This window comes from Atractosteus spatula, chromosome 2, assembly GCF_055471065.1.
Source record: "Atractosteus spatula isolate fAtrSpa1 chromosome 2, fAtrSpa1.hap1, whole genome shotgun sequence".
Lineage (NCBI taxonomy): Eukaryota > Metazoa > Chordata > Actinopteri > Semionotiformes > Lepisosteidae > Atractosteus > Atractosteus spatula.
The window spans coordinates 61,347,025-61,373,368 of NC_142707.1; the positions used below are offsets into that span (position 1 = coordinate 61,347,025).

Sequence of the window (26,344 nt, forward strand, 5' to 3'; positions counted from 1 at the left end):
AATTTCATCTCACTATATACAGTACAGTGTTAATGACATTTTAAAATCTTTAAATTCTGTGACTTTCTAGAGCTATCCTGTTGATTTAAATTAAAAAAAACTGACAGAAGATTTTCACATGCAGGAACAAAGATGCTCATATTTTAAAGTCTTTTCATGTGCCTCCACAGCGCCCAAACTGTCATTTCTTTATTTTGAACTTCCCACAGGTTATACTGTGCAAATGCGGACAAGTTACTGTAACCTACCTGTATACTGTAGGCCCTGATGTTTTAGTGATATTTTCATGAAGAATGTAACCAAACAATCCCACAATCTCTCTTAAGAAACACTGCAATTTAACATAAAAATGTCAGTTTAAATACATGATGTTACATCCCATTGTGAGCATGGTTCTTCTCAGGCTGACAGGCTCATAGAACATGCAGTTTTAAGAACTGAATTGACCTCTGCTGAAAGCAATAATAACATCTATCTGAAAAATGGATTATATTTTGCATATCCTCCTATACATGATTTGAAGGCATTGCACTTATTTCAGAGATTTGACAGAAGGATGATATTTCAATCTAAAGTCAGATTTCTTGAATTTAAGGGAAAAAAAGATACTGCTTGTTGCATCACATATCTATGTCTATATAATCTTACTTGATTAATTGTGCAATTGTTATCTCAATGTATTTATGAAGCACTGTAACTGAATATCAACATAACTGAATATTTAAAACACACAGTGAGGTGTGTTTTAAAACTACCAAAATATCAGCAGTCGTACCAGTCTTTTATCAATTATCCCCTTTCTGACCAGTTAACCAAATGAAAATGCTTACTTTTAAACTGCGCTTAACTCCCACTTATTTCATTTTAACTGGCAATTGAATTCTCATGGAATTAGTCCTTAAATAAAACCCGCAGAAAAGATTGTATGGTAAATGACACAGTTAAAATATATTTTAAAAATGTGAAGCTTTGCTAAATACATCTCTTGCTTTTAATTTAGATTGACCCATTAATATTAAGATTGCAGAAAACTGTAGCATTTTAAAACAGACATGATGATGGAGGATGTACTTTCCGATTTACAAATAATATTTGCAAAATGTTGCCCTGCAATGGACAGGAATGCCGCCCAGGCTGTGTCTTGCCTTGCACCCGTTTCTCGCCAGGATAGGCTTCTGCTCACCCACAACCCTGAATTGGATGAAGCAGTTAGAAAATGGACGATCGATCTGCAAAATGCTTTATATTTATTTGCTTACAATAATTTAATCACAATGTGTGAACTTGCTGCTGCATAGCAATCGATCATCGATCCAGCAGGATTCTAAAATGTTTATATATTTGATTCTTTTTTCTTTTTGAGGTAGGCAGTATTGACACACTAATTTATCTGAGCCTAACTCTACTGATTAACATCAAATAATAGCATGTTGATTTACGAGGGGCTACAAATTTGATATTACTGTCAACAGTAACTTTGTAATTGAAAAACCATTAACTCTGAACTCAGCTGCTGGGTTTGACTTTTTAAAATTAATTTAAATGTATAATATTATTAGTTCCTTACTTTCCCTCTCAAAGGACTGCATAGCACCTTACATTTACAATAGGCAGAACACTTCATCCACTATTGAATTGCAGGACCCACAGACAGGGTGGCAAACAGACATTTCTTATGTTTATTTCACCAATTAAGAACCTTAGGTGCAGTGGCTCTCTGGCTAAGGATCTGTGCCTATGGCTGGAAGGTTGCTGGTTCGTATCCCACAGCCGGCAGTGGAATCCTACTCCGTTGGGCCCCTGAGCAAGGCCCTTAACCCCAACTGCTCCAGGGGTGCCGTATAAATGGGTGACCCTGTGCTCTGACCCCAAACTTCTCTGTCTGTCTTCTGTGTGTCTCATGGAGAGCAACTTTGGGTATGTGAAAAGACAAATTCCTAATACAAGAAATTGTATATGACCAATAAAGTGAACTTATTAGCTTATCTTAGATAGTCCAGATTGTAAAAGCCATAGTGCAATTTACCCAGGTCACCTGAGGTTACACCTCCTAATCTCAGGAAAAGTAGGAAATGTAGGCTTGGGATCTTTAGGGACCAAGCAGCTGACTAGTTGAACTTCTCATCCAAAGGAAGACACCTCCAACAGCAGTGCTCCAGGTCACCGTGCTAAAGAACTGGTTTGTAAATTCTGGTGGAATCAATGCCATCTATTGGTCCACAAACCAGTAATTGCAGGTGCAACCTGGTTTTCCTTGGAGGTCTCTCATCCCAATATTGATCAGGCCCTGCCTGGTCAATCAGCGCTTTGTTGCTTTTGTGATCAGGGAACAAAGCGCTGTCTTAGGACATTTTCAGAATTATTTTCCCAAGTTTACACTATGTTGGTCTGGATGTTGTTACATGAATCCCTCTGTAGTCCAATATTAACTCCAACACCATCTGCTAGAGGATACTTTATTTTGTTTTATTCATGTTACCTGGATATCACGAAAGCACAGGAACATGAGCAGTTTTCTTGTGGTTAATTTATAATTAAAAAAAGCCTGAAGACTTAAAAAAAATAAAACAGTGTTTGGGTCTCCTTGTGCTAGAATTGTAAAATACTATAAAGTATTTAAAGTAATCCAATTATACAACAGATCAACAGTAACTACATAAACTTAATCGTCTCCATATACAGTACCACTGGAATAGACAGCCATTGTCAACACATCACATTAACTGATACCACTATCTTTAAAGGTGATGTAATAAGAATAAATCATTGTGATATCTATCAGAACAGCTCTTACTGTTCTGATAACAGAAAATAAACAAATTAAATATGTGTGTATTACTTTGGCCACCTGACCATTTCAGTATCAATTATCACCTTTACCAATACATGCTCTAATCAACAAATTAACTATGTTTCCTCTAATATTCTTTCTCTCTTTGTGAAAATGACATCAAACACAGCATTTCACCATTGCTTTGCCTAAGGCAGCTATTAAGCCGAGAATCATGCATATTAGTTCAAATAAAAGTGGTTGGCTTTATCTGAAAGTTGGAAATTTCAGGGTTGAGACTACATAATGCACTGAGGTGTCTCATTATCATGTAAAAAGTAACAGCATTGATTGATTACATACAGCACGCATAAAGACAGAACATGAAAGTTCTGAAGAAGCTATGCAAATTCCCAGTGTACCAAACCACTAGACCTCATTTTCTCACAAATCTGCCAGAGGCACTCATTATTTCACATAAAACTTTGCGGGTGAAACAGTTAATATTAACTGTTGCAGTTCATTAAGTTTTATTAACTGTTGTTATAATTACTGCATTTTCTGCACCTATATCTATTTACTATTTTTTCCATTAGAGTATTATAAAAATTATATACTCTGCCCATTTCTAAAATAAGAGAGCTAATTTCATAATCTCCTAGCACACCTCACTAATAACACAATCTTGGTCAAAACAGAAAATAGGGCACTTTGTCCTAGAAAGACAGCAGTAAAGTCATTATTAACAATTTGTATGCTCAGTTGGACATTTTAGGCATGTCGCTATCTTGGGAAAAAATGTATTCCTTATTGTATCTATGTTAGCTTGTTGAAGTGCCAAATGAAGTCGTCTTTGATCATTTTTTATATTTGTCAGATGAAGAGTTAAAAAGGTTTATTAACATCACCAAGGAACATAAGAAAGAGTACAAATAGTCTGTTTGTAGTCTAGTCTGTTTTGTTGCCATTAGTTAATTGAATCATGGATCACATATCATCTCATCTCTTCTTTTTAGTTGTGCGTTCACATTTCCATAGTTTTGACGTGTGTCCTCTGTTTTGGGTCAATCCCTTGGAGGCCCACCTGGTTGTCCTCCATCAAGACAGTATGGGCCCTTGACGGGTGGGGTGGGGGGGGGGGGGGGTGAACGCTGCTGAGTCCCAGAGACCCTCTCACAGTCTTGACAGCCTGGAGCTCTGCCACTGACAGAAGCCTCACCCTTTCCCATGTTCCCGATCCTCCGTGCTCTGATCACACCTCCCCAACCCCAGCGCCCTGGCAGCCACCACAGACAACGAAGTCTGCCATTCCACTTCCAGGAATTTGAAGTCACCCTCGGGGGAAGAGCTGAGGGGGCAGTGTAGTATCCTGTCCTGGTAACAGTCTATCCAGAACTCTGACCTTTCTCCCCTTTTTTGCCAGCTCACTTCCCCTCCCCGTGCCCTCTATAAAAGGGGATGCCTTTCTCTCCACTCTTTCTCTTTTGCAACACACTAAACTGTGCAGCAGTACCCATTACTCCACTCCATGCCCTCCTCCCCACATGCTCCTCTCTGTGACTAGCACACTCGATGAACAATAAAGAGAAATAAAGTCAGTGAGATGCAGTTACCATCTCCTGTCTCCAACACAAAGGCAAGGGAAAACTAGAGGGAATCACTGCAGTTATATAAAGTTTGAATCTATAAGCAGAAAGACTAAAGTGTTAGAATACAGTAAACAATTTTAGTTTTAAACATATTTTAAGTACTGTGTGGCTGAGGATCTGTGCTTATGGCCGGAAGGTTGCCGGTTCAAATCCTGCGGCCGGCAGAGGAATCCTACTCCGCTGTGCCCCTGAGTAAGACCCTAAACCCCAACTGCTCCAGGGGCGCCGTATAAATGGCTGATCCTGCGCTCTGACCCCCAGCTTCTCTCTCTGTCTGTGTGTCTCATGGAGCGCAAGCTGGGGTATGCAAAAAGACAAATTCCTAATGCAAGAAATTGTATAGGGCTAATGTAGTCATTTTATAATATCGCATGAGTAATGAGATTCCATATCTTGCATTAATGCATTGTTGTATTGTATTTCTTATTCAACCTTTATACCTCAGTTGTATATTGTATCACATTTGAATGGTAAGCAGTTCATTTACTTTGAGAAGATACTGTAGATGCAGCCTCACAAGGAAATAATTAATAGCCTCTGCTGAATTATATTTGGCAGTCTCATTTATTTGGTTTTGTATGCCACATATGAGGTCAAAGAGACAGGAATATAATATTTCATATTTCAATATAATAAAAATGTTTTATGTTAAGAATATCCAGAGAATAACAGAGAATGTGGCTCCCTGTTAAATGTGTGATATTACAAGTAACTTAAGGTCATATTTACGATGGTTGATTCAGGCGTTTCAGTCAAGGTCAAAGTGATATGTTCAGTCTGAGTAAGTCCACTGCACTGATGTTAACAATGCCCTTGAAGATTCTGAATACTTGTATGAAGTCTCCTCACAAAGCTTTCTATTTAAGACTAAAATAAGTTCAATTCTTTCAGTCTGGCACTGTAGGGCAGGATTCCCTAAAAGATACCTCCAGAATGTATTTTCTGGATACAATGGTTGCTCTTTTCTGGACTGGTTCCAGAGCAGGAATTATTTTTCTACAACACTGTGACTAGAAATGGACATAATATTCCAAATGAGCCTTACTAGTGCATTATGTCAATTTCAACATAATTTTACAGGCTGCAGCAGGCAACTGTGTCTCTAGGAATCTACATACAATGAGAAACATCTAACTAGAGTCAACATTTTCACTTTCTAGAACTTCAAACCAAGGGATGTTTACTTAGCTGTGTTGATTTTGAGACATACTGATTAAAATAATCTTCTGGTTTACCTTAGTTAATTAAGTTCTGGATAAATGATTAAGAGTGTCTAAAGTCTAGGATAAAAAGACAGAGAGACACAGGGGAATAGATCAGAACAGAACAAGAGAGAGAAGAAGAGAGGAAACAGGAGGACACAGAACACAAAGTGTGTGCTAGAGGTCTTGTCTAATTATAATGCTTGAAAACATATTTTTAAAAGTCCTAAAAAATAATATACCAAGCTTTTCTAATTCTCTGATGTTTTGTCTAATACTGTTTATTATTTAAATAATTCTAACATTTCTAAAACATCTGACTCTAAGATGTAAAAAATGTACTAGTAATGTACTACATCATTTATGCTGAAAACTTGAGAGATTTAAAAAAATTAAAAAAAGTCTGTTCTAGGCTTAAACTATGTGAAGGTCACGGATAATGCTATAAACTCTTTATACAATATCCCAGAATGTCTTTGGCCTACTTTCCATGAGCATCACACAGGGAGCAAAAAGAAAAATGTAATTTCTTTAAATTAGTTCAATTTTCAGGAACACAAAGCCAATAACACATCAAAAGAAAATTAGTCTGAAGAAGTGTGTTTTTGCCTAGGATCCATTAATTTAAGTGAAGACCTTGCTCACACCTAGGCTCTGCAAGTACCCATAATGTGGGCACATTGCTGCTTCGAGAAAAGTTGAGAATTTTGCGTTCAAGAAAAAAAAGTATTTCCTGACAAAAACCAAAGATGTGTTGGCACCGAATCATTTACTACTCTGATTAGTTCCAGACCTGAGGAGACACAGAACTCCTTTTATTTTTTTCAATTAAATTTTGTTTTTGGGTGGTAGAAAGAGATGCCCTGATATAATGAGCAAAGTGATGTTCTGCAACCATGGAGGGGAAAAACAGTGAAAAACAAAATAAGACACTACTTTTCAAAGTGCAAAAATTAAAACCACAAAAACCTGTGGACAAATGGAGGGTACCATTTGGCCAGTCTTCCCTTCATTAGAAAGATTATGAACCAAACTTCAGGGGACTGATAGCATATAACTCACACTTAAAACATCTTTTAAATAAAATCAGTTATTTAATTCATTACACTCCTCTAACTGCAATTTTCTAATAGCACGTTTGACTGGACATTCCCAAAGGCAACTATCAAACTCCACACACAGGTCAACAGATATTCTCTATTGTACTGTATAACAAATACAGATGGAAACCCTTAAAGAACCGGCTATAGAAGTGATCTAGAGGTACATGGCCAAATGTGAAGGGTTCAGTCATAATGATTTTCAGTCAATAACTAAGTTTCTAAGTAACCAAACTTGACTTTTATTCTATATCTTTAAGCATTTATTACAGCATTATTTAAGAAACTAGTTTTCCAAAGTACCTGAATAAGTATGAATTAATGGTCATGTTTGACCACTATTTCCCATAAAATTCAAAACCTTATACCTGGAAGCATACTGGAGTTTTCTAAATACTGTAATTCCAATGTACTGGCAATTATGTAATTAATACAAATCTGGTAAAAAACTGCAAGTGTAAGAATAACTTACATATGTCATTCATCATCACTGCTGTTACAGATGTATTTATTACTCAAGATTCTGTTTTGTTATCATTGTGGAGGCAAGTAATGTCATAAAATACAACATAAGCTACATCTAAAAATATATATAAATCATATTTTCAAGCAACAGCTGCTCTCTAGTGTAAAAATATGTTGTGCCAAGTTTAACCTCGAGTTTCATATCTTTAGTGTCAGATAGAGCAGATCATAGACATGAGGTCAGTGTGACACTGTAGGTCAATTTGAATGTCTTTTCATTACAAATATTAAACATCTAATTGCTGTATCCGATACAGGGTCGCAGGGGAGCCAGAACCTATCCCTACAGGCAACGGGCGCAAGGCAGTATACCCCTGGATGGGACGCCAGTCCATCACAGGGCACACAGAAGCAAACACAAACACACAAGCACAGAAGAGCCAGTTTTCCCAGAAGTCAATTAACCAAACATATATGTTTTTGGACTGTGGGAGGAAACCAGAGCACCTATCGAAAACCCAATCAAACACAGGGAGAACATACAAACTTCAAGCAGGTACCACTCCAGGTCCGGAACTGAACCCAGAGCCCCAGCGCTGCGGGACAGCGATGCTAATCACTGTACCACTGTGCCAATAAAATACGTTTTTAAACAGCTTACGTATTTGCCTCCTGGGTCTTCTTTTTCGTTGGCTGGAATAACAGATAAGAGAAAGCAAAGCAAAGACAAGGTGAAAATAATTGTATACTGTAGTATGGCCATAAGAAAGCAAACTCACGTACTTAGTGCTAACAGTCAGTCATGCTTGCCAGATAAGCAAAACTATGAATAAATCCTAAAGATAAGACAAAGCTATACTCAGCTGTTTATACATTGGCACTGTTTACTTACATATTGTTGATAAGCTCCCCAGCCTATGCAGCATTTCATCTTGTTTTCAGATGTGTCTGGTATCACAAGATAATAGACTTTCAATGTATTGAATATTGTCTCAAGACAATGAGTAGTATGAAGCTGCACCTGAAGTGATCAGTGATCAAGTCACAAAATCCCTTGCCAACAGAGGCAATAGACAACTGCTGGAGATCTCCAGAAAACATTGACATCTTCACGATACACAGTGCTGCAAATTAACAATCAAATTTGGCTGCAAGACAGTGGCATTTTTCTCTGTGGAACATGAAAGGAACTGCTTCATTAGGGATCAGGGCTAGAAAAAACATGCAGTAATACAGTACAGTGGTAGTACAGAAATGTCACATACTGCACTTGTTCAAAGAATCCATAAACCTTGTGAAAAACACAAAGACGTCCATTGCTTATTCAATCACTTATTTTGTACAAGCAGTTCAATGCCCTGTAAAAACTATATGTAAGATCACAAGAGATAATATCATTATCTTTTTAGGTAATCTCACAAAACTAGAGCTGCCAAAATATTAAGCAGCTACACACTGGTTTTCATTCTGATTGGAGCTCATCACTAAAGTGTAGCCAGACCTTCACTATATTCTTGTTGTTTTGTCTTTCATTTTAACTGGGTATCAAGCCAGACTAAATTAAAAGGCTGTGTGTAACTGTGCAGTGATAAGTTAACCAAACATGGTTTAAATAAGCCAATAGTTGTTGAGGTATACATTTGTCGAAAAAGAAGACAATCACAAAAGCTATTTCCAGTATCAGTTTTGGTAACACTGAATTAGAATTTCATGGTGATATAGTTATCAAAAAACATAAATTACAATTAGGACAAGTCAAGATGTACAGTAGGTTCAAAGATAGTGTTAACTGCTGTATGAACCTTCAGTTTTTCAGTTTTGTCTTCAATTGTGCATCAAAATAAATTAAAAATACAGCTATATCACCATTCACAGTACTTATATTTAGTCTTTGTTTCTGAACGTCTTTGATCTTAACTATCATATACAGTATGATTGGGAAAAAATATGATTTGCTTATTAATTTAGCAAAAGTAAAACCTATAGCAATTCATTCCAGTTGTATTTTATTGTTTGTTGCTTTTCTTTTCTTGTTCTGAAGATATTTTCCTATTACTGTATTCACTGATTGTGTCTGAAAGAAGATAAACTTCTTTCTGCCACAGTTTTTTTCTTACAGATTTATTTTTATTGTCTGTATCAAGGATGGGGGAAGTGCCAGGTTTTTTTGAAGAACCTCTGGGATATCACATGGACGGCATACATCCAATTCTTCTGATTTAGAATCTTTTCTGAGCTTCTGAGGGCTCTGAGGTGTGAAGATATTTTAAATAATTTAAAGCGACTGTATTTTACAGCTTCTCCCCTGTGCCTTTGTTGGAATAAAAAGCTACACAAAATTCAAATCAGAGAGAGGGGGCAGAATAAAATGAGGTCTTAATAGGTATGTATTTCATTCCCACAGACAGTATTTTTCATAAATAAAGATATTTTAAGTTTCCAATAGGCAGTGTGGGCAGATAGGTAATAATGTATTTTTCTCAGAGAATGAGATACTCCTTAACAAAAATGGATAGAAGAAACTCCAGAATAAATACTCAGTATTACAGAAAGAAATTGACTAAAAAAACAGGCCTCATTTTCATCTCTTAATTTATTACGGTTTGATTTGCAATGGCAGGACTTTATACCATGTGAATGTCACATTTTGCTGCCTTCTGCATAAGCAAATTAAAGACGTCACTGAGACTGACGAGTGTCACAGAAGTGGCAGAGAAAATACCATCCTACGAGTTTCATGCATGCAACTGCTTTCATTTTTTATTGTTATTTTCATAGCAATGACATTCTGGCTATGTGTGTGTTCTGAGACAGCTCAGAACTGGCTCATGGCAGTGAAATTCATGAAAGACGGATGAATTCATTTATCCAGAACAAGATACAGTACCTACTGAATTATGTATCTTGAGGGCTTTTTTCTGATTTCGCCAAAAAAAATTCCTCCTAGTTTATTTTAAAATGGATTTGGTTGGCTACATTGCATAGAACAATTTCTTAGAGGGAATTACATACTGTACAGTAACACAAATATATTCATATGACAACTTCTATTTCATAATTCCTCATATCGTGTTACATCTTAAATTGCTTGCATTTTTCCAATCTCACTTTTGCACAATTTGAATAATTTATAAATATGTGATTGTATCTGTCTGGGGCAATATTGTTATACGATTGCCCAGGGATGAAGGCCTCCTTCAATCTGAGAAATTAAATTCCCTCTTGTGCAGTATGAAACCACTTATCTGAAGGTTCCCAATTTGACCAGGTGGATGATAACATCCACAAATCGAAAACTAAAATCTAGGCGATACTAAATAATTTCTAGCATTGCTACAATTTCACAAGACATTGATGAAAAACAAGCCTGTTACTTGTAGTAAAATACCAGTGGTAATACAGCTATATTTTAATCAGCACAGCTATTCAATAAAGCTGATGATTCAAGAAAGTGTGACTACCGGTCTTATTAAAAAATGTAGGCAGTCTTACTTAAATGGCTATCTACTGTATGTAAAACACATTTTAAGTGCTAATAACACACTACAAATACCACTAAAGTTCTTTTTAGTGAAATTGATGCTCCATAATCTTTAGCACACACACAGCAACACACCTTCAGATCACAGGCTCCAAACTGTGCCAGACCTTTCTATTAAAAGAGATTTTGATGGCTCCACTGCTATTTTAAGATGAACCTAGACTAGGAAGATCAACAAAACATTATGTTCATGCAAAAAACAACCAAAGAGGGTTCTAGTTATCACTAAATTATTTGCCGTGATGGGTTAGCTTTACATTTTTCACAGTACTCCTCATTCTTCTTATGAACAAACGACTATATTTTGTTACTTTATTACTGTTTTATTTATTTTCACTTACTTAGACACTGTGTCGCTTGTGTTCCTTTTTTCCTTTTCTACATGATAGTTTTCAGTTTTGTATATCTTCTAATGGACTCACAATTTCGAGTTAGTTTCTTCTCCTAGGCAAATTTGTTCTGCTGGATTTACTTTGCATTGTGATCTGGCAGTACTGTATGTTATATGGTAACTATACCCATCTATCGCCATTCCTTCTCAGTCAAATGAGCTGTAGGAAAATGTTAGACAAATTGTGAATTCAATTATAATGACTTGGGCAGCTATTGCTCTAGAAGCAGGTCATCGTTTTCATTGGATATTGTGATAATAAAGCAGAACACAGACTTTAAGTAAACCGAGATCTTTTTTAAAGTTTTTTTCGATTCTTTTTTAAAGTACTTAAATTTTAAGGTTATGGGTGCTAACTAAATGTGCTAGGCAAATTTCACACTGGGCTTGTACAATGTGCCATATCTAAATTTCCCTCTTAACTCAATTGGTGATGTCATTTCCCAGTTCTCTGCCTGATCTACTGTGTAATGAGGCTAATTGTCAGTCTAATGACACAATAAATGTAGGTGCTGCACTTTAGTGATGGATGAAGATGCAATGCAAATGCAATGATAATGATGATGACTATTATTATTATTATTATTATTATTATTATTATTATTATTATTCAGTTTGAAGCTTTGGACAATGCTTTAAATTTGTTTTAGAAATAATCTACCCAGCAGAAAACTTACATGTGTGTCTAATGCAACTTTTCATGAAAACAGGCAATTTATATTGACTGAAATGAATGAGGAAATTTGCAAAACTGGGCATTTTGAATTCATCTGCCTCAACTCTAAAGTGTTCATATAATGATCAAATCGGACCCCCAGTGCTACTTGTCACTGTCCATCAGTTGCTAATGTCAGACTGTTGTTTGTTGAACTGTGGAAATAATTATCGGGCGTTCGCAGCTCTGTCAAAACCAATCAGATGATGAATGGTTTCCTTTTCCTTTACTGAGAAGAAAATATAAGAAAGATTCTAAACTGAGCTATTAAAACTGTATTAGTTTTCATTTTTTAAAAATATATGCATTCCTTTGTTTTATTTACATACTTTTATTTGCCAGATACATGCAATGAATGTTATGTTATTTCTTTAAGAAGAGAGGTAATTGTGCTTTAATATACTGGGTATAAGACTGGAATTAAAATTATTTTAACATTATTATGTGTGCATTTGCTATATGGATATATGTACTGGATGGATTGAGAGAATAGGGAGAACAACTGAATTTTCAGGATTTGTTAGTTTCACTCCAAATTAGGAAAACATACAAAGTTGGTTGTTACCTTAATCAAAGGTTATTTGTTTATTAATTCATAAAGTCATTTGACATTAAAATATTCAAAAGTATTTTGTATCATATCTGTGTATGATTTAAGCACAATTAACTAGAAATTCATGGCTACAAATAGGACTGTTTTCAGACATTTTCAGAAATTGTGCTGTTTTCGCAGTAGTACTTTTTCTTTCTAATCTTATTTAATCTTTGAGGTGTTTACAAACTACACATTTCACAGATTTGAAAAATCCTGCAATAAAGAAAACATAAATTAACATCCTAATCCTTAGAGAAAATCAACCTGTTTAAATATAATTATAATGCCATTTGTTGTTTAATCAGTAAATAGAATAAAATGTCTACTGTGTTTACAGATAGAAAGGCCAACAATCCATCAAACTAATTTATGCGGCACCTTGATGTTTGCAGCAGTGGATTATTTATTTTGGTTTTTTTTCTGGTTTTTATTACAATGTAATGTAATATACAATAATACATTTTAAATTCTTTCTTTTGATAACTTTCTGCAATAAGAGCATAAGCCTTAGAACATGTGTTCTATATTTCATTTATTAAAGACACTGACCTTAAAAACAATATGGTTTGAATTTCCATATATTTGATACTCAGATTTATTTCTAATCATTGTTTCTATGTACCGCAATTTCCCTCACAGGATCAATAAAGTATCTATCTAACAGTAGTCAGACTTTCTGATCCATAATTACTCAGGTAGTGGATGGGCGATACATTAACAACTCTGTAGTCAATGGGTTCTAACTCTATCTTGAGTGACTTTTTTCAAAACACCTCTCTTGATCTAATATGTTTGTTTACCTGTTCTTCCTTTTATTTAAGTGAATCCTGTTGTTTTTGAATCAATTCCTAAAGTATTTATATTTAACCTAACTGATTTCATGAAGTATTAGGGTTGCTGTTTTTTTAGCTTTTGATTTACTCACTCTTATGATAACTGCTCTGTGTTTCAAAGCAAACTATATATTAATTACTGTCTTGACTGATTAAAAAGAAGACATCAATAAGCACTTTCTCTTGCAGGTGTTCCAACAAAGAAGTCACTAACCGTGTTCCTGCGACTGATATTCCTCAGTTTTTCCTGTAATTTGTTTCTAACAACACTACCACTTACAGTAGTGTTACAGTAGGTTTAAGGTCCTACTTAGGCGAAAGAAGGTTTGGTGAGGATGAATGCTTTACCTGGAACCAGACCACGTGACAACAATGAAAAACAGCAAACTTGAACAAAAAGTAAGAATCCTGTCACTTAACATGTAAAAACATGACCACGTAGTTTGTTTTGCACTGGCGATCTGTACAGCAAGTAAGGAACTCCTGAATCAAGAACAAAGTAAAGGGGTGTATTAGAGTTTACAAGAATAGATCTTTTCCTAAGTATTTTTTTCTTTACTCCTAGGAGTTTTATTAACCACTGCCATCCACAGAGCTTTCAAAAATCAAAATATACTACACATGCAGTAAGACTGGACTTCCAAGACTTTACAACGGAAGTCTCCATTGAGTTGTTGTTTTTTTTTGCTTTTGTCAACTTTGAGGAGGCCAATACTGCAGTTGCAGACATAGCTATGAAGCACACATCAGTCAGGACTAGTCTTGAATTCACACTGGCTTAGAAACATAAGAGAGTTTGGAAAAAAAACAGAACACATTTCAAAGCAGCTAATTCCTAGCACATGGACTGTTTGCTTAGAAGCTATCACTAAAAATAATTGCATGCACTCCACTCCACTTTCACATGATATAGAAATATGCATTATTCCTGTTGATGTAGCAACATGCCAGCTTTCAGCATTCTGCCTCTCAAGTGAATTATCTGTAACTGGAACCCTTAGCTAGTCTGTCTACTAGCCCTGTTGCACTGGGTAATAAGTCACTCAAGCACAGATTGTTACCACTTACAGCAGCTAATTCGACCCTTCCACAGTTGGTCATACGAAAATAATGAGTTGTGAAGGCCTTATCTCTTCTTACAGCATGTGGTGTAAATCTGTGAGCCAATTTTATGACCTCAGCAAGTGAAAGATATAACACCATAATCAGCGTTTAATGCCAGGCTCAGATGTCACAACCAAAGCTACAATTGTATCCAAGTGCTTACTACATTGAACACAGAATAAAATGATTAAGAAAAAAAACTAACATGCTGTATTACATGAAAGAAATAAACTGGTAATCCACATGTTCTCTGAATTATTTTTTAATTATAATAATGAAAAGGATAATCCATTTAATTGCCACAGTGATCTCACTATATGACTTGTAAAAGGCTGACAACCTTTCACAGTTGTCTCACATGATCATTGGTCTCTTAACCATGTTGGTGAATGTTTTGTATACAACACCAAAGAGAAATCATCTTAAAATAACAACCCTTGATTTTAAAGGATCTACTGGATGAAATGTTATTTTTTCTTTGTGATGGCTTTTAGAAAAGAATAAATGAAAATCTGGAAAATAACATCCTCCACCCAACAATGAGAATGTGTCTCCCTGAAACCCATTCATTCATAATAGTTCCTAATGTAAATAATGTACTGAAACTTAAATGCAATTTTTTTATAGGGACACAGTCTCTAAGCAACACAAAATCTGGGAACACAAGGGGAAATCAGGTTTAAGGCCATTTAAAAGTTAAAACATGAGACATTTATTTACACACAGCATCATCAAACCAACTATTAAAGTTATATGAATGAAGCAGACTTTGAGGTATCCTTAATGAAAGGAAACAATTCTTAGGACAAATGAGCAAAACAGTCCCATCTGAATTGTAACCTTTCTTATGTTCTTTTTATCATTCTATTAATTGATCATATTTCTCTAAATATTCTTTATGGGAAATTGTAACTGAGACTGTTCAGTATATAGAAGAGTTTATTATTTAACTTTGCTTTTACTTACTTCCTCTTGTGGTGTTCATTGTATTTAATAGTAAATGACCAAAATTGTTAATTGATTGGTTGAGGGTACTATCACAGCTAATGGGCCTATTCAAAAACAGCAACAATATTAATGCTAATTTTTCCATTTTCATAATTCACTGAGTAGAATCACTGATAAAGACAATCACCTACATAGTCATTAAACATTAAAAGCTTATACTGAATCATTATATGCCCATTATAGCTGCATCTGTAATGGAGAAAGATGATACCACAAAGTGATCATTGCTGTGATTGCAATTGTAGAAACTGATTATGTCCTCAGCTGCTTGAGGACATAAAACAGCCCAATCAAGAAAACATTTGTCAGCTACCCAGGAAAATACTAAAAACGTGATTAATTAATAAAGAAGAAAATCTGCTTGTCCACAACTCATTTGTGCCCAAAACTTCCTGATTCAAATTGTATTGTCATAATAAAATATTTATGACACTGCTACATACTGTATAACACTAAATCTATACTTAGTTATGCAAAAATGAAAAGTAAAAAGTGAAACTTTAATCAAGTGTTTAACAGTTTTCTTAAGAAGCTAAATGTCAATGTGATAGCAATATCATTACATTATACCAGGAGTAGGCAGTCCTGGTCCGGGAGATCCTGTGTGGGTTTTCTCTCCAACTTAGCTCTTAAGCACAATTATTGGCTTACTGGTGAAACATTTACTAGAGTCTCCAAGGTACTGGTGCTTTGAAGAGAACCAGAAAAACCTGCAGACAGCCCTCCAGCAACAGGATTGTCTAACCCTGTCTAACCCTGCATTATACCAGCTAAATGTACACAGCCCAATCATTAAGTTTGTGAAATGTATAATTTCTGAAGTTGTCACAAAAATCCTCAGCAGTTTAAATAAACATTAACATTATGATCTTGGACTCCTTGTTTAATATGACTCTAAATTGACATGGTTTTCCAACAGAGGTATTTTTTTTTTTACTTTTCTGACTGCTGGGAATACTTGGAGTAGTCTTTCTTATGAAGCTCTCAATTATCTCCCACTTGTTTTCATTTTTTCTACACCCTAATGTTGATTTCCATCCACTGCCAGATAATGTCTCTTTTATCTGACTATTTTCAGTTACCACTTTATCTTTAGAGGGTGAAACCCAGCAAGCACAGGTCACAAGGTGTGACTACATCCTGGACAAGATGCCTGTCTACCACAGAGCGCTTACACACAGGAGGGAATTTAGTCATGCCAATTAACCTGGACAGTCGATAACTAGTTATGAAGTTGACACAATTATTACTATCACTGATTTTCAATTACTGTACCATTATACAATACAGTACTAGTACAATTTTGTACTATACAGTGCAACATTGTAAACATCAATAAGAAACAAAAAAGACAAAGATTTGAAAGTAACAAAAAAACATACAGTATAACTAGATGTTTATTTTTCAGCAAATGGAAACTACAGGAAATTGCTAACAGGGATCTGATAACCTGGCTTCTGTCAGGAAATGGCCTGGTGAGGTTGCTAAATCAATTATCTACTAGCAGCAAACCAAAAGATGTCATTCATGAATGACTGGAAGACAGCCGGGGCATTAACAAGACCAAAAGGCATCACCTGATATTCATAATGTCCATGGGTGGTCATTATTCCACTCGTCCCCTTCACGTATCCTGATTAGGTTGTAAGCTCCCCGTAGATCTAATTTCGAGAAGATGGAGGCTCCCCGTACGGACTCCAAAGCGGCTGGAATTAAAGGCAGGTCGTAACGATGTTTAACCGTAATGGAGTTCAGTCCTCTGTAATCAATACACGGCCGCAAGGAGCCTTCCTTCTTCCCAATAAAGAAAAAACCCGCACAGGCTGGAGAAGAGGAGGGACGAATGAATCCTGACTCCAGAGCCTCCTTAATATAATCTTGCAAAGCCTGATTTTCTGCCTGAGTGAGAGGGTAGATCCGTCCTTTGGGTGGAAGGGTTCCAGGGAGCAACTCTATAGCACAGTCACAGGTACGGTGAGTTGGAAGCGAAAGAGCCTTCCGCTTATCAAAGGCTTGTTTCAGATGCCTGTATTGGGGCGGGATGGTAGAGTGCTCCTCCATAGAGGTTACTGCAGCAGCAACCTTAACCGGCTGACGACAACAGTTGACATGACAGGAGTGGCTCCAGGCAATGAGCTCGTTCTTGTCCCAGGAGATGTGGGGATCGTGCTTCTTGAGCCAGGGAAGACCCAGGATTACCGGGTAGGCAGGCGAGTCCAGGAGAAGGAGTGAAATTTCCTCAACATGAGTAGCACCAACTGTTAGAGAGAGAGGGACGGTCTGCCATGTAATCCGTCCAGGTGCAATCGGGGATCCATCCAGAGCTTGAATACAGATCGGGGGTGAGACCGGAGCCAGGGGAATATCCCACTTCTTAGCAAAAGTGACGTCTATAAAGTTCCCCGCTGCCCCCGAGTCAACAAAAACCAAAAGGGGAAGTTGTGCGTCAGTCCAAGAAATTTCAGCTGGGAATAAAGGGCCTGACGAGGTTTGAGAAAAAACAGTACTACTGACTCTAACAGTAGGCTGCGGAAAGGTTCGAGAGGGATAAGGGGGTCTCAAGGGACAAGCAGAGAAAAGGTGATCAGGTGCAGAGCAATAGAGACACAGTCCCTCCCGACGGTGCCTTTCCTTTTCCTCCGAGGAAAGGGGTGCATGATGCCAAGTGGGCACCGTGGGGGTAGTACCTTCAGGACGGCCAGGACTGCTTCCATCATGACTCTCTGCTCTCCGCAGCCGAATGCGGGTGTCCAGTTCAACCACCTGAGCGATTGCCGATTCGAGAGAGCGGTTGTGAAGTGGCGAGAGCACCAGGTGGTCCTTTAGATCCTCAGAGAGACCCTTATAAAAAAGGCAAATCAGGGCTTCAGGGTTCCAGTCAGACTCCGTGGCGAGGGCTTGGAAGTCAGCCACATAATCATTCAGAGATCCATCACCCTGACGAAGCGAGGCGAGCCGGAGATGAGTCAGGTCCGGGTTGACTGGAGAAAAACGTGCCTGGAGCTGGTCAGCAAAAAGCTGGAAATCAGCAAACTGAAAATCTCCCCTAGCAAGCAACACAGCTGCCCAGTCCAGAGCCTTGCCAGTGAGCAAGGAAAGGGCGAAACCGATCTGCTCCCGGGGAGAAAAAAAATGCTCAGGATGCAACTGGAAAGCCAAGGAGCATTGCGCAATAAAACCCCTACAGCCCGCGGTGTTGCCGTCATATCTTTCCGGGAGAACAAACAGTGAGGCTACGGGAGAGGTGGGCGGGGTTACAGGGATTGGAGCAGTGGTCTGTGCTGGAGGCGAAGGGACAGGGGAGGGCGGAAGGCTAGCGACGTGATTGGAGAGAATGTGGAGTGAAGATTGAAGCTGGGTGAGAGCTTGGGAATGGCGATTGAAAAGTGAGCAAAAAGCTTGTGCGTCTGCGGGATCCATCTTGGGGCTCGGTATTCTGTTAGGGATCCCTGGTGGGAAGATACAAGGATCCTGTGCAGACGCAGGCATGGGTAATAGATGAGGCAGGCGAACAAACCAAAACGAGAGGCAAGGTCGTAGTCAAAAGGCGAAAGGCAAGTCGTAATCCAGGAAGTTCTCCGGTAGCGAACAGTCCGAGGCGAGAGGCGAGGTGCAAAGTCGAAAAGGCAGAAGGGGAATCCAAAATCCAGAATAAACGAGGTACGGGGAAAAATGCCAGGTAGAGCTCTCAAGGAGTAGACTCAATACCGAGCAGTGGGAAGCAGGTGAAGATGGTATAAATAGCAGTGCGCACCGCACAGTGAGTGTGCGCAGGTGGTTTAACTCGTGCGGCGGCGTTTGTTAATAATCACCCGCTGCTGGGGCTGATTAGCTCGCTTACGATTTGGTCTTGACTGCCTGGTGGTCGTGACACAAACCAAGGTAAATAGGGTACTGGAAATGGTCACCACTTGTAAGTAACTTTTCTTTCTTGTTCTTAGGAAATATATGTACAGGTACAGTATATCAAACATAGGGATCTAGAGGATTTTGTATTGAACAGATTCTTCAAGTACAAGAAACTGAAAGTGGGACAAATGCAAAAATAAGGTGAGACAGAGTGTATCTGCCTATTCGCCACATTAATTGGATGCCTGAACTTTTTTAACTTTTATAGAAATACAATTGTTCTCTGTTTCCATAGAGCTGAGAGGATATACTTGTGAAAATGAAAGTTAAGGACAAAACACTATAAAGCAATTGTCATATTCAATTGATACAATTCCATCGCCCACAGTTATTGAAAAATTTGTGTTGATACAACAGCAGAACACGTACATTTTTTATTCATATTTGGTTTGATCATGCTTCAAGAGAAAAAAACAAGATCCAGCTGCCAATTCCTTGACATTTTGATAGTGCCTCTAAAATGTAGATTTTTACTTTTATTTCCTAATAAATTGAGGAACATGTATTTTTTAATTAGTGAGCCCTGTATAAAAAAGGAATTCAAGAAGAAAGAAATTCAGCAATAAGTGCATTAAAATTTTAGAAGACTGCACTTTAAAAACTTAAAGAATACTCCAGGCTAAACCTTCTTCATCAGGTTTTATTCGCTTCATTTCCACAAGTACATTGTAACAGACTATTCTTTCTAGGTTAAGGCTGGAGCTAGTGAATACTCCATGACAAATTTAATTGTACATACCACCCATAATTTTTCTTTGTAGCTTCTCTGAATTATGTGATGATCTTGTAAAAACGTGTAAAAATAACTTGTAAAAATATTCAGACCCTTCCTATGATGTTGTTGGCTTCACAGTGGCATCTGTCACGATCGTAAACCCCTCCTCTTAAGGACACTCCAGCCCTACCTTATTTTATACTCATCTCCCACACCTGCCTCCGGTTCTCGCTCCCAGTGCTATATAAGCCAGATGTTCCTGCCAATCTGGGCTCAGCTTTGGAAGATGGACGGCCGGAAGCCCGCCTACCCGCGAGTCCAGGAGCGACTCGACGGCATAGGCTTCACAACGGCGTCCTGACCTTCTGGGTCCGGGATTAGGGAGCGTCTGGTCCCGTTACCCCCATTTATTCCCCCGACCCTCCGTAGGATCCCGCTCCGGCTTTTAACTCTGTATGTCTGTCAAGATGGATCACCCGGTCTTGGACATTTGCTACACTCCTGGATTTGCCTCGGACTCCCTTGGACTGTTTGCCTCGGCCACACCTCCCCTGAACACCTGCACACCATGGACATGCCCCCTGTTTTCCTTCCAGCCCCTTTGCATGCTTTTTTCCCAGTGTTTTCTTCACTCCAACCCGGATTGTGTTGTCTGCATAGGGTCCTGAAAGAACACTCCATTACAGCATTCCTCACTAGTTTAATTCTTGAACAGCTGCTAGTTTGGGGTGTTAGTTTTTAAAGTAGTGTCTGGGTGGTAAGGCTCACCTTCTATTTTTTAATTAACAAACAGATTGTACTCACAGGGATATTTTAGATATTACTTGCCTTTTTTCTGTTCTTTGCTCGTCAATGACTTTATCCCCGACTTTCTATAAAAGCTTGTTATTCTTAATGGTCGAGTCGTTGCTTGAAATTAATTACATGACTAAGGAACTTCAAAGAGACAGTTCATACAGTTTTTATTCTAAGATCATCAGAACCATTGGTACTGCACACAGGGGCCACTAAAGTCATTGTGAGGCTTGTTAAGGTAATTCTGTGTACATAAATGAATTAAGGTTTGGATTTGTATAGTTATACAATCATGGCCTTTCCGTTTTTATCTCATATTAACTAATTCTTTCTTTAGTTTTTTTGGCTTTGTTGTTTGTGGAGTAGTTTGCAAATATAGTAAAAATTAATTGCCCTTCAATGTGTCATGACTGCAAGCTATAAAGCAACAAAATGTGAAAATCCTGCAAAGGTCTGAATAATTTTGAAGGCACTATATGTTACAGTTTCCTTGGTAATATTTAATTTTTTATCACATAGTCTGTTGCTTGTCAATAACAGCAATGCATATGCCATTTGAAATCCCCATTATTTGTCTACATGAATTTCAGAACCATATGAAAAGAATGATCTTAATTTACTACAGTTTCTCCATACTGAAGCTTTTCCTCCTCAGTTTGACACAAGTGTCTGCAAATGTAGGCAATGGTACTAAAACTGAAAGGGACTTCACAGCACTGATTTTTGTTTTTAAAACACACTGTCCTTTTATTGAATATTTTTATGTTCACAAAATATTTATTTGTATGTGATATTATAAGTACAAAAAGTTTTGTCTACATTGTGGCTTTCTGAAAGCTCGATATTGTTCTTTTTCAATTCAAATTGCCTGTTGGGAAGTTACTTTTGTTTTTTTTTTAAATCAATGGAATTAATTTCCCAGACAATTTGTGCTCGAGTTTTCTCGCACACCTTGGTGCATATTTGTTGATTCTCCTGGGAGTTTATCTCTCTACCATGTTTAAAATATATTGAACACACCACTGGCACTATGGAGTTCACTACAAAATTTACAATTCACATCCTACAATCTTTAATGTAAACACAGTGCCCAGTGGCATTTGTACTTACAGATTGTGCTGAGGAGTAAGGTCAAAGTAACAAGCGTATTTTATATACTCAGTTTGATCTCAGTGGCAGACAGAAATGTGACATGAAAATGTTGTTCTGTTTCTCTTTCACAAAATTGTTTTTTTTACATTCTTTTAAAATATAAGTTCATGAGGAATAACAACACTCAAGCATTAAGTGTACTGAAAGGTTTCTGAAAGGTTTTAGTCACAGTGAAGTTAGCTGAGAGCTAACCTCCTGGCCAGAGAACGAGGAGGCTTGTACCCCCACCCAGAGTGAGTTGTGACCAAGGGGCAGCTGCAAAGATGAAGATGTGATGGAGGTGGGACGCAGAAAGATGTTTGCGAGGGAGAGAAGGGGATTACATATACTATTTATAATGTGATTACAAATTATTGACAGCTGAGTCTGATCTTATTTGGTTGTAGTCATCCCTTCCCAATTTCATTCTAAACTCTATTATGGATAATCTAATCAGTCTGGATACAGCCCTCATGTGTACAAATAGTACTTTGCATTATTTTGTATTAAATAAAAAGCATGTAACCAAAGAGAAGCATAGCTTTAGGCTTTAAAGGTGGATTCCACCTCTCATTCATACAGAAATAGGAATGATTTATACACATATTTCTTTCTATATCCACTCATCCTAATATACTGCATGAAGACAAATACATAGATTTAAAAATGTATACAATAGGTTTAACTTATTAATAATAACAATGACACAGACAGTACTACAAAACAAGTATAAGTTAGGATCTAAAATCAATAAACATACAAATTAACACACTCAAACCAATTATGCTGAAAAAACAGAAACTGTCTAGAGTCGATTCTCAATACTATCAGCATGTCTGCCTTATTTAGACAGAACACTTCTGAGAATCATTCTCAATTGATCTGCCTAAAATGCCTCCCAGAATTTCTGCAGTTTCTACAATTTACACACACATTGATAATATGAACATGATCTCACATTGTAACCCTCTTTAAACCATAACATCCAAAATATTAATTTATTTCTAACCCAAATACTATCTTAAAAGTCCAACATGCTAAAATTAGAATCGCAGACATTTCCGGAAACTCATTAAATGAATAAAGATTTATTCACCAATGAGGTGTAAACTTCACTAAAGGCATAATCTCATTCCCCATTGCTACGAGTTAGAACAGCAAAAAAGGGAACTATAAATCGGAAAAATAAGTTGGAGTATCAAAAAATACAAATACTTGATGTTTCAAAGCCACTGAAAGTATACGAAAAGTCTTAATTCTTATTTCTCTGACTCAACTTTAAACAGCATTTTGAACAACTTCTAAACCATTTATCAATAAGTGAATTTAAAATAACACCATTAATATGTTATATAAAATAATATTAAAATATAGTTTATTTGATTTGAAGTAATGACACAAAAGCAGGATTTAGAGCCTATATGATGGCCCATAAAACTAAAAGCAAATTAGGGCATATGGTAGATCGCTAACAGAACTTCATTCGGAAACTTGCAGGCCTTTGGGGAACTTGAAGTCTGACCATAATATTCAACACTGCAATTATTATTAATAATAATTATTATTAATAATGATAATAATGTTGTTATATATATAGATATTTTTACTTTTAATGGTCAAGGTCACACTTGCTGTGCATTCATATTAGCTACCATGTAAGGCAATCCAAGAAAGGTATGTTTTTTTTGTTATTCTATAAATATAATTTTAAAGACATTAGGGGATAATAAATATGATAAATAAATATGACACATTTCAAATTAATTTTAGCTGTTTTTGTTTCAGTTTAATATTGATTTTTTTTTAAATACTGGATCTACGTCTGCCTTCATAGAGGTACAATAAATTTACGACTAATACACATCCCAGACTTTTTTTTTCCTTTCGTTGTTTCCGTGGAAACGGATACAAGTCCTGGGGGAAGACGATATGCATTTCAAAGATAGAGGAAAGATTATTTAATTTGGGGGTTAGAAATTAATATATGTGCAGGCTTATCCGGGCTTCATTCTAACTGATTTGATACATTTACATTTCAGTATCGCCAATAGGTTTTCGTAAACAAAGTTTCTTGATGGTTTGATTAACTGGTGGAAACAAATGCTAAATATCTCGCACGCATTCGACATAATATGATAACAAAGTAATTTCTACACCTACTGTAGCAACTAATTTGTATTTAAAAAAGACGATTTTCGTTTTACGTCTATGAAAAGAAAACATATAAAGATATTGTATTGAATCTTGCGCAATCGTATTCATTGTTGTTATAAGGTAAAAAAACAAAATATTCTGAACCAGACAATCTAATTTTCAGAATTTAGAAGACACAACACGGGTGTACCGTTTTTTTAGATAAGACTGTAAAACAGCAGTTTACAAATTCCATCCTAATGATAAGAATACATTATAGAACATGGGGACCTTGGATTAAGTATGGAACTTCAACAGACAGGAGCCCACGTTATCTTTGAGTTTTCAAACTAGGAATGCAAATATACTATTACAGTTGTTTGTAGCTGTACGAAACACCAAACATCGACCGCTCCTCTTGAAATACGAAAATGGGCACTAGGACCCAGTGGCAAGACAAGACAGGACGCCAAAGACCGGGCGGAAATAAAAAGGAAACCAGTAATGCACTTGCAGTAACTTGCTTAGAAAAATCAAATACTGGTTGAAAATGACATGAACATCAACATAAAAGGATGACTGCGACTTCCGATTAAATAACACAGTTAACTCTTTATTTACCTGCTCTGCGCTGAATTGAATCAGTCTTAAGGTTAAAAGGAAAAAATCACGTTGCCTTATTTCACCGCTTTCGGTTTCATTCTGCAGCAACCTAGCCAAGTACGCACCGTAGTAGCTGCGTGTCACACTGAATAACAAGATAAACCACTTACTTTCGTGCTTGGAGGTACCCCATGTGTGCCGTGGTACTCCGGGGCTCTTGATTATTGCTCTACCGGCTGATTTCAAAGCATCCATGGCGAGATATCTGTCCACACTAGGTTTAAGACTCTTTCCCGTTACAGATTGATAGGAAAGGTACAGAAGCGCCAGAAGCGACTGTGAATGAAGGGCTGAGCCACGAAACAGCCGGTAGGGTGTAGTACAGGCTGGCTGCCTCTGATAATGGTACTATGAAATTATGTGTAACAGCGCCAAGAGAGACGGCGCTGCAAGCTTTAACCATTTCTTATCCGAAAGGAATTGTTCCACACTTTTCGTTGTAGCTGCCTATAGATGACAAGTGTCCGAACAGCTACAAATGCGTGGTCGCTTTAAAAACCACACCAATGGCTTTCTCCTACATTATGTGCTTGCAAATATTTGAAATAATCGTCATATGCATTTGATCCTTTTAAATGCAGCATGACCAGCTTAAAACTACAAGGACGCGGCACTAATTTGGTTTAAGGTCTTTTCTTAACGGTGCCAGAATTCGTTTTTTCGTATTCGTATCATATGGTGTTTCAGTTCATTAGATCATACTCGAATTTAATGTTTAATTTGAATATGTTAAACTGAGTGCGTTGTTTACAGGTTTTACGCTGAGCGAAATTAAATTATTTTAACGAATCTGAAAAGAAGTTGCTACAAAGTTTGGTAGACAGTAATGAAACTCATAGTGGAGAAAGAGAGTTTAAAACGTAGCCACGGCATTGAGTATATACTGTAATCTATAAAGAAATAAAAATAATACGTTGATTTTTGGGCGGTTTTTGAGGCAATCGAAGGTTCGCTGTTGCTTCAGCAGCATATTTATTTTGAAAACACTACTGTAGTTTAACGATGGTGGCATGGTGGATAAGGATGCTCTTGACTTGTACGTCTTTTGGGTACCGAGTTTGGTTCGGCAGTGTAGTCTATGTCTACTGAGTCCACCTGAGATTTTTCCACATTTCCGATTTCCTCCCATCTCCACAAGACATGCCAACTCTAAACTAAACTGTCGCTGTTTGTAAGTGTGTGAGCGTGCTCTGCAATGGACAGGCGTCTAAGTCGAAGGTGTATTCACAACTTATACAGTACCCTGTGTTTCTTTAACAGGTTCCAGCTTGCCGCTACCTTTACCAGGAATAAACGGCTAGATGTTATTTCATGGACTCATGAGTAATTTGAAGTTAGCTACAAGGTCTTAATCATAAACAACTAATTGCCGTTGTAACAGTGACTCGTGACTGAAGATTGAAGGCGTACCTGTGCCCTCGGCAGGCACTTTTGTATTGATTGGATTTACACCCACAACTCCCTATATCAAATGAAAATGCCGACTGACGGGCATGCATGATAAAGAGGGCCAGACAAGAATAGTATATCCAATAAGAACAATGCAGAATATTCTGCTCCCCAACACCCCAAATTGGTACTGTACGTTCCATTGATCCATTGACGTTTCCCCTATAACTTTTCCC

General features: G+C 37.2%; 1 protein-coding gene across 2 annotated transcripts in view; it reads right to left on the minus strand.

Moving 5' to 3' along the window:
• Nucleotides 1-25,067, minus strand: part of LOC148840003 (low density lipoprotein receptor adapter protein 1) — a 58,047-nt gene extending 32,980 nt beyond the window's left edge. For both annotated transcript variants that reach the window (XM_088906994.1, XM_088906985.1), the window contains exon 1: nt 24,830-25,067. In XM_088906994.1, the coding sequence (XP_088763120.1) occupies nt 24,830-24,914 (85 nt within the window). In that variant the 5' untranslated portion in view covers nt 24,915-25,067. The remainder of the gene's footprint in view (nt 1-24,829) is intronic.
• Nucleotides 25,068-26,344: the final 1,277 nt, after the last annotated feature.